General features: G+C 45.0%; 2 protein-coding genes across 2 annotated transcripts; both read right to left on the bottom strand.

Annotated features, from left to right (window-relative positions):
* Positions 1 to 1918: 1918 nt before the first annotated feature.
* On the bottom strand, positions 1919 to 3219 carry LOC109939900 (UDP-arabinopyranose mutase 3). Its single transcript, XM_020538287.3, has 3 exons — positions 2913 to 3219; positions 2323 to 2573; positions 1919 to 2241 (listed from the first exon to the last, which is right to left on the bottom strand). Exons 1-3 carry the CDS (start codon positions 2916 to 2918, stop codon positions 1989 to 1991), a joined length of 510 nt encoding a protein of 169 aa, XP_020393876.1. The 5' UTR covers positions 2919 to 3219; the 3' UTR covers positions 1919 to 1988.
* Positions 3220 to 4884: 1665 nt separating this feature from the next.
* LOC100284372 (uncharacterized) lies at positions 4885 to 7935 on the bottom strand. Its single transcript, NM_001157267.2, has 6 exons — positions 7772 to 7935; positions 6699 to 6766; positions 6055 to 6203; positions 5918 to 5974; positions 5599 to 5637; positions 4885 to 5391 (listed from the first exon to the last, which is right to left on the bottom strand). The coding sequence occupies exons 2-6, from the start codon at positions 6764 to 6766 to the stop codon at positions 5207 to 5209; spliced, it is 498 nt and encodes a 165-aa protein (NP_001150739.1). The 5' UTR covers positions 7772 to 7935; the 3' UTR covers positions 4885 to 5206.
* Positions 7936 to 8781: the final 846 nt, after the last annotated feature.

Genomic DNA, 8781 nt, shown 5'->3' with positions numbered 1-8781 from the left:
CATCATAATCCTCATCCCCTACGGATGGTACCTGTGCTCCAAACTCAACAACATTCCATATACTTTTGTGGAGTGAGGTTAGATGAAATTTCATTAAATCACTCCACCTAGCATAATCTTCACCGTCAAAGGTTGGCGGTTTGCCTAATGGAACGGAAAGTAATGGAGTATGTCTAGATGTACGAGGATAGTGTAAGGGGATCTTACTAAACTTCTTACGCTCTTGGCGTTTAGAAGTTATGGAGGGCGCATCGGAGCCGGAGGTCGATGTTGATGAAGTGTCGGTCTCGTAGTAGACCACTTTCCTCATCCTCTTTTGCTTGTCCCTACTCCGATGCGGCTTGTGGGAAGAAGATTTTTCCTTCTTCTCTTTGTGGTGAGAAGAGGATTTCTTCTCCTTTCCTTTGTTGGAGGAGCTCTTCTTCTTCTCCTTCCTCTTGGTGCGGGACTCTTCCGATGAAGTGCTCCCGTGGCTTGTAGTGGGCTTTTCGCCGGTCTCCATCTCCTTCTTGGCGTGATCTCCCGACATCACTTCGAGCGGTTAGGCTCTAATGAAGCACCGGGCTTTGATACCAATTGAAAGTCGCCTAGAGGGGGGGTGAATAGGGCGAAACTGAAATTCTCAAAAATAATCACAACTACAAGCCGGGTTAGCGTTAGAAATATAATCAAGTCCGCAAGAGAGGGCACAAAACAAATCGCAAGCGAATAGTGAAGTGAGACACGCGGATTTGTTTTACCGAGGTTCGGTTCTCTCAAACCTACTCCCCGTTGAGGAGGCCACAAAGGCCGGGTCTCTTTCAACCCTTCCCTCTCTCAAACGGTCCCTCGGACCGAGTGAGCTTCTCTTCTCAAATCAAAGCCGGGAATAAAACTTCCCCGCAAGGGCCACCACACAATTGGTGCCTCTTGCCTTGATTACAATTGAGTGTTGATCACAAGAGCAAGTGAGAAAGAAAAGAAGCAATCCAAGCACAAGAGCTCAAAAGAACACGGCAAATCTCTCTCGCTAATCACTAAAGCCTTTTGTGGAATTGGAGAGGATTTGATCTCTTTGGTGTGTCTAGAATTGAATGCCTAGCTCTTGTAAGTAGTTGGGAAGTGGAAAACTTGGATGCCATGAATGTGGGGGTGGTTGGGGTATTTATAGCCCCAACCACCAAACTTGACCGTTGGTGGAGGCTGTCTGTTCGATGGCGCACCGGACAGTCCGGTGCACACCGGACATGTCCGGTGCGACAGCCACGTCACCAAAGTCGTTGCAATTTGATCGTTGGGGTTCTGTCTTCAGGGCCCGCCTTGATGTCCGGTGCACACCGGACATGTACTGTTCAATGTCCGGTGCGCCTGCTCCCGCGTGCCTGACGACTGCACGCTTCTGGCGCGCATTAAATGCGTCGCAGGTAGCCGTTGGCGCCGAAATAGCCGTTGCCCCGCTGTTACACCGGACAGTCCGGTGTACACCGGACGGTCCGGTGAATTTTAGTGGAGCAGCCGAAGTGAAAACCCGAGGCTGGCGAGTTCCGGAGGCCTCTCTTCCTTGGAGCACCGGACATGTCCGGTGTACTCCGGACAGTCCGATGAATTATAGAGGAGTGGCTTCTGGAAATTCCCGAGAGCGAAGACTTTGAAGTCGGAGTCCTCTGGTGCACCGGACATGTCCGGTGGCACACCGGACAGTCCGGTGCGCCAGACCAGAGGAGCCTTCGGTTGACTCTTGCTCTTTTGTTGAACCCAACACTTGGTCTTTTTATTGGCTAAGTGTGAACCTTTTGCACCTGTATAACTTATACACTAGAGTAAGCTAGTTAGTCCAATATTTGTGTTGGGCAATTCAACCACCAAAAATATTTAGGGACTAGGTGTAAGCCTAATTCCCTTTCACTATCTCCCTCGTGGGAATTGCCTACATCTGAATAATAAAAAAACAAACAAGTAAACACGAGGGGGTCTCGTATTATTTGCTGAGTTATCCAAGTTCTCTTCAGTCAGGAACCATCCCAGACAAAAGTGATGTACCAAAGTTGCAGACTTGCAAGCCTTTTATGCCTCTGGTTGGGGTTTCTCGAAGAAAGTTTTCTTAATCCAGTCAAATGGCTGCAAAACAAGTCCAATAGGTTGGCCATCACCCAAAGACCAAAGTACATTGCAGGACCAATGAGCTCACGGTCAAATGCAAGGTTCATTCCACACATAGGAAAGAGGGTGCCCTTTGGGATCGTAAGAATAGCATCCACATACCTGATTGCAAGAGAAACACCAGTTAGCAAAAGGTGGCCACCTGAATGATGGAACCTACACGCTGAAATATATCATTTTTACCTGGTGTTTCTCTCAAGGGGCTTAACAAGCTGGGTAGGGGCATCGCAGTCTGGAATGTTGAGCCAAAGCTCGTGAGAAACAACAGTTGGGACACCCTCACGAAGGCTGTAGGGGTACCCACGAACAAAATTGGCGCCAACACGGTAAGGGTCGTACAGAGTATTGAAGAAAAATGGGGTGGAAGGGCTCAGGAGGTTCTTGATGTGCTGCTCAAGTGCATTGATGTCCTTCCCTGATGGATCCTTGGCAACCTGAAAGTTTTGAAAAGCAATAGTTCAAAAATTAGCATTTGCCTAAATGCATTTAAGAAGTATGTAGTGGTGGATTAAAAATAATGTCATCATATTCTAAGGCTATAAAATTTATACTACAAGGGATGGGCACGTTCAGTTAGTTTCAGCTGCCAACAAACATAGTAAACTATCATGTTTCATGTTCTGCGGGCCTTCCTTTTATGCAAGTAATGCCACCAAAGTGAACATCAACATACTATTTTTTTAATAATAATAGTTAAAACAAAAGCCACTCTCTTAAGTTAGAAGATTGCTTCCAAAAAATGCAAAAGGAAATATGAGTCCATGGTAGAGCACCTGCATCAGAAGCAAGCACAACAATCCATATAGATGAGTATTATTTGCTGAGTTATCCAAGTTCTCTTCAGTCAGGAACCATCCCGGACAAAAGTGATGTACCAAAGTTGCAGACTTGCAAGCCTTTTATGCCTCTGGTTGGGGTTTCTCGAAGAAAGTTTTCTTAATCCAGTCAAATGGCTGTAAAACAAGTCCAAAAAGAGTTTCAGAATCCATTGATCCAAAAGAATGTATTAAATAGAGTAACCTCAAATGGTAGTTTCAGGCCTCATCACATGTCTCCAGCTAATAAGTTGAGAGGGATATAACATGTCTCCATATCCCAAAGTCATTAACTGTAATATGAATTATATGTAGCTTCAAGCTAAAATAAACAGTATGGTAGCAACTAAAGAAAAATAGAATCAACCAAAACTGAAATACTAACATCCAACTAAAGAAAAATAGAATCAGCCAAGTTGTTTACCAAGATTTAATTGAAACTAAATGCATGCTGAGATTGACTGCATGCTCGTATTTCTATCTCCAAAAGATAGAACAATAATAATACATTTAGTTCAAAATACAGCAAGACATTTAGTTCTAGTTTTAGCTCGTGGTCGTTTACAAGATGACTTATTTTACCTTATTTCCACTGACCCTCTTTTGCACAAATAAATCTAAATGATCTCAGTATTCCAATAGATTTTCTTTTGTTTGCATCTCTCTTTCTAACCTCAAAACCGTGTCAATCCATATGTATTCCAAAACTTCCAAGCCTCTACCTCATCCTGAAACTTCATGCCAATTTCAGGCACCATAACAGGAAGTACGCCATGTCTAAAACATCAAGAGCAGGGTCTCAATTTTCCTTATGAGCGATAAAAAAATAGAAGAACAACAAACATGTGAGTTCTATCTTTGACATGCTGCCTCCAGGATCATCTCCTACCTCTCCATTCTTAACAAGAGGTGTATATTGTCTAAAAACAGATAACAAGCTAGCAGCTTAGCAGTTTGCACAATAGTATTGTTCTTCGTAAACTATCAAAAATCAGAAGAATAAGTATGGGTGTTGTATTATTTACCTTTTGTCTTCTTGATAATTCTTGTTCGGATCTTCTTCCAATAGGGATGTCTGCACATCTATGGCTGCTCGTACACCACCAAGTCTGAGCGAAGATGCGTGGATCGGATTCCGCCGCCGCAGAGACCATGAGGCAGAGAGGGAGTTCCGTTTTAGTTCTTTGATTCTTTCGGAGGAAAAGGGAAAGGGTCCAGGAAAGCAAAAGGAGAGCGTGCGCAGGCACGCACCTGGGTTCTCGGCGTCGAGGACGGCGGCCATGACGCGGTCGGACGCGGCATCCTGCGCGGGGCCCCAGTCCGTCCACGCGTCCTCGCCATAATGCAGGTCCGCGAACAGGGCCACTTTGAACACTCCTCCTGGCCCGAACCACAGCGGCGGCCGCCCCTTGGCGTCTGCATGCTCCGTCGTCGGCCGCAGCGCGGCCACCGTGATCGCCAGTGCGACGGCGAGCAGGGCGGGCGCGAGGCTGCGCCACCACTTGCACAGCGCGGATTTGCTCGACGGCTTGGGCGGTGTGGTCCTGGGAGCATCGGAGTCGAAGGGAGGTGGGCGACATTCACGGCGGAACTCGCCTAGTTGACGGGAGATGGAGACGGGATCTACGCGGATTTGCTCGACGGGTTGCGCGAGCCGTCGGGGCGCGTCCAAGGAGGATTTGGCGCAGGGGCGGGCGTGGATGGAAAGGATTGCGCGCTGGCGATGGCAGGCGGCGGATTGCGCGTGGAGACCTTCCATCGGCGGATTTGACACAGGGGCAGCGGATTTGGCGCGGGCGCGGATGGAAAGGTCTGCGCACTGGCGGATTGCGCGCGAAGAACAGAGCCGCAGGCAGCGGACCTTCCATCGGCGAGCAGAGGCGCGAAGGGGCAGAACAAAGCACTGTGCACGCCTACAGTAGTAACATATAGAGTAGTAAAGATATATTTTCTGCAGCCCAGACAAATAAATGGAAGGTGAATTGATATGTGGTATTCATCTTCATGCATCACGGTACCTTGATTTGGTCTAAAGTGTGGCCTTTACCATTAACAAGACTTTTACCACACAAAAGCAAGGGAGATATGGATGGAAAAAAAAGAGGCATACTTCATGTAAAATCCCACCAGCACGCCCTACCAAATTCTCGATCATGACATAACCAGTCCCACAGGCACAAATAAGGTAGGTCAGAGTTCTCAACAGGTCCCTTCTAATGGCATGGTTTAACAACAGCAGGCATGTAGCAAAATCATGAGGACTCCTTTTTCTCTTCCGCGGCCTCCTCAAATGTCTCTCCAGGGACAAGCTCAGGAACGTCATCATCATCGTCCTGAACAGCCCCAGCGCTGGCACCAGCCTCTGCACCAGAAGCACCAGAGGCCTGCTTCTGGAATTGCTCTGCGAGCCTCCGCAGATTGTCCAGGTTGTCAGGACCTGAACCGGAGGAACAGTCGAAGGTAAAACAAAATCATTTATAGTACAGCATAGTTATGGAGCTCACAAGTCATAATTATATATAAGATTTCAGTGATTCTCAAGTACTGTGTAGCAAAAAGGATGGGATCAAGAACACAAAAGGAGATATATCTAATAATATAGGTTTTGAATTCAATAGGTATACATGAGTAAAGAGAAACATACCAAGCTGGTTGATAATCGACGGAAGCAGATCTTGCAGCTCTGTTCAAATAAGAAAAATGCTTCATAAGAATACTGTTGTGCTGTTGTGCAAATCTAGCTCAAGAGAAATTTTCTCCCTGAAAATTCAAATTGACAAAAGCCATGCATAACCAAAGCACCAGCTGCCAGTGTGACAGGATTATAGGACATCATTACTACCTAGTTAAGTAGAAAGCCAGCACAACGGAATGAATAATATTATGCCATCAATAATATTATGCCATTAAGAGCATCTTAACAGAAGCTAGTTAAGCAGATAATGCAAGTCATGAGAACATACTCTTTGTCTGTGGAGTTCCACTGACCACCCATGTATTAGCACCAATTGACGCTTGCACTGGAGGGGAACCCACAAAATATTTTTAGAAATAAGTGAAGTACTAATCTTGTTGAGTACTGGAGTCCAGAGTATCATACCTTTAGGATTTACAAACTGAATAACAACATCATCCTTAAAGATGTTGACCTCTTCAATACCAGGAATGCTGTTCACTCCTATTCTTTTCAAGGTGCTTTGAAGCCGTTTGTCATCTGTGGTTGTAGTCTTGTGGACTGCCTTCTTCTTCCTGCCACCAATCAAATATAATTATAATTATAAGTACAGAATCCAGGACTTTCATGGACCGGTATCATATGTATGACAGCATTGGTACCATATATGACAGCACCAGCACGAGTATGATTAGGCAGTGATTCAAAGTTCATTAGTAGAACAACATGATCTGAACTATATAACGTCATTTTAGATCATAGCTGATTAACAGGTGTAATTGCACATGTCTGCAGACAGTACAATAAATAAGAAATTATTTTAGGCAAGCTCATGTACAAAAACAAAAACGGGAAAACAAAAACAGGCATACATAAATAAACAAAGGCAATTGGAAAAAAATGATCCCCTTAAACCGAAAGAGTAATTACTCCACATAAGTCAATATATGCACAGGCGGTGAGTGCAATAGAAACATATGTGCTAACACAAAGCAAACGCACTAAATAGAAAGTAAAGCTCTGCAGAACTGTTGATAGGTCATCTTGAATAAATTTAGAAGCATAAACACCTGCGCACGCTACCCTTCCCCCCGGTGCGCACAGCACCTGCCATCTTCTTGAGCTTTTCAACATTCATCTGTATGAAACACAAAAAAATCAGTACACAATTTGTTCAGTAACGGCAACGGATAGAACCAATATGTAGTAACATTTGTCCGGAATCAGTACACAATTTGTTCAGTAACGCAGCGGACAGAACCAATATGTAGTAACATTTGTCCGGAAGAAGTAACGGAAGCAGAAATTACAATGTCAAATAAAACATATTTGCACATAGAAAAGGAAAAGGTGCAATCAAAAATAAATGCTATAACATAGCGTAGAAGTGCATAAAGGAAGTTATAAAAAGTGGCAAAATACAACAATATGCCACGACATAAACAAGTAACCATAGACAAAAACGGCATAATGCCAAATCGCACCAGTTCAGACAACCAATAGCATGGACCCTGGCTATTTCAGCAATAAAAATACGCATGCACCCTGACTATTTGAACAATAAAACATGGCAGACGCAGTGCTTAAGGGAAGCCACGCAGTAGAAATCTTCTGAGCCACTAGTAAATCGGTCTTAACCTAACTTCTCTGGAGCTAACTGCATTCATTTACTAGAACTATCCATGCAGCTGTTACCCAGGACAAAACGCTACGAGTCTACCACAGTATCACTCCCAGAGTGCGGAAACTAAACCAATGACTTCTTGTACCCTCCAACACTGCGTAATCTAGCACGGCTCCTGCTTTCAAACAGCATATCAAGCGATTAATCAGGACCAAGGTACGTCTTTTTCCCCGAACACGATATCCCAAATCTAATAAACATGGGATCTACTAAGCCCCAGTGCTTTCCCGCTAGTTCGGACCACAAATCAAACAACAAAACAGCCCAAAGATAGCCTCCAGTTACAACGACCTTAAATCGTGCAAACGCACATGTACGTAACCGGGCTAAACGTGCAGATCCAGCAGCTCCTAGGCCAAACAAAACCGCGTGAAACACTGCTAGTCGATGCGAGAAGGAAGCTACCCACGATACCGTCGCTACTCCACGGGACTGGATATATGGAGATAGGAAGCTCACCTTGGCTCGGGAGAGGAAGGGAAGCCGCGGCGGCGGCGGCGGCGGCGGCACGGGCGGGCGGGGAGAGGATAGGAATGCTGGAGACCCGGGAGTGGGGAAAAGGATAGGGCTCGGGAGGCTGGCTGGACTGGCTGAGGCCCTTTCTAGTTTAGGGTTTTAACCCTGAGGGTTCCTCGCCCGTCCGATTTGCGATGAACGGGTGGCGCGGGGCTCTGTCTACAGCGTGCGCAAGTGGAAGACTCGTGCTCGTTTGTGTGGTTGGTCTGGTTAGTTTTCCTCTCAATCCATATAGATTAGGTAGGATTGGATAGGGTTTAATGTTAAATAAGTTAAAAAAATTCATAAATTTTTCAATCACATCAAATCCATATGAGATAGGAATAACCAAACAAGACCTAAATCATGAGAAATTTTTCTATTAGGCCTTAGGTTATGTTCGGTTATTTCTATCTCATATGAATTGAATGAGAGTGGGAAAAATATAAGACCTTGTTTGGTTACTAGCTGAGTGTCCGTGCGTTGCAACGGTAATATATAATACCAGTATACTACGATAACTTATATATAAAATGTGTGTTATATTGTTATGAGAAAATGTTTCATAATCAATTTGTGATCCTAGTCATACATAAATTTTGTTATTTTAATCTAGTTGTTTCACCACTACATTGCAACCATCAGTATCATGCAGACTTCGATATATGCCACGATTTGTATGGTCTCATCATTGGAGAGCACGTTCCACATATGCTGGAAGAAATTTCCTCGTACATCGTTAGTCATCAGACACGCACAACCATACGCTCTTGCTTAAACAAAAAGGTAAATGTGTGTGTTTGCGAAGAGAATTAAAGGCAGGTCGGCACAAAAGCTACCTGACGGTGGCGAGGATGACGAACTGGTCACTGTTGTCGATCCTCCTCTGCGTCACCTCCGACGCTAAGATGACGCCACAATCCTCGGTATAGTAGTCGTCGAACGCGCGCGACATGACGAGTACCGATGACTCT

The sequence above is a fragment of the Zea mays genome, chromosome 5 (genome assembly GCF_902167145.1).
Source record: "Zea mays cultivar B73 chromosome 5, Zm-B73-REFERENCE-NAM-5.0, whole genome shotgun sequence".
Classification (NCBI taxonomy): domain Eukaryota; kingdom Viridiplantae; phylum Streptophyta; class Magnoliopsida; order Poales; family Poaceae; genus Zea; species Zea mays.
Note: the sequence above shows the minus strand (reverse complement) of the source record. Positions and strands in the feature narration are given on the sequence as shown.

Coding starts and splice junctions, on each gene's coding strand:
- LOC109939900 (XM_020538287.3), bottom strand. Junction 2,242..2,322: donor CCCCTTGAGAGAAACACCAG/GTAAAAATGATA, acceptor TCTTGCAATCAG/GTATGTGGATGCTATTCTTA.
- LOC100284372 (NM_001157267.2), bottom strand. CDS start 6,766: ATGAATGTTGAAAAGCTCAAGAAGATGGCAGGTGCTGTGCGCACCGGG. Junction 6,204..6,698: donor GGGAAGGGTAGCGTGCGCAG/GTGTTTATGCTT, acceptor GATTGGTGGCAG/GAAGAAGAAGGCAGTCCACA. Junction 5,392..5,598: donor GTCGATTATCAACCAGCTTG/GTATGTTTCTCT, acceptor CCTCCGGTTCAG/GTCCTGACAACCTGGACAAT.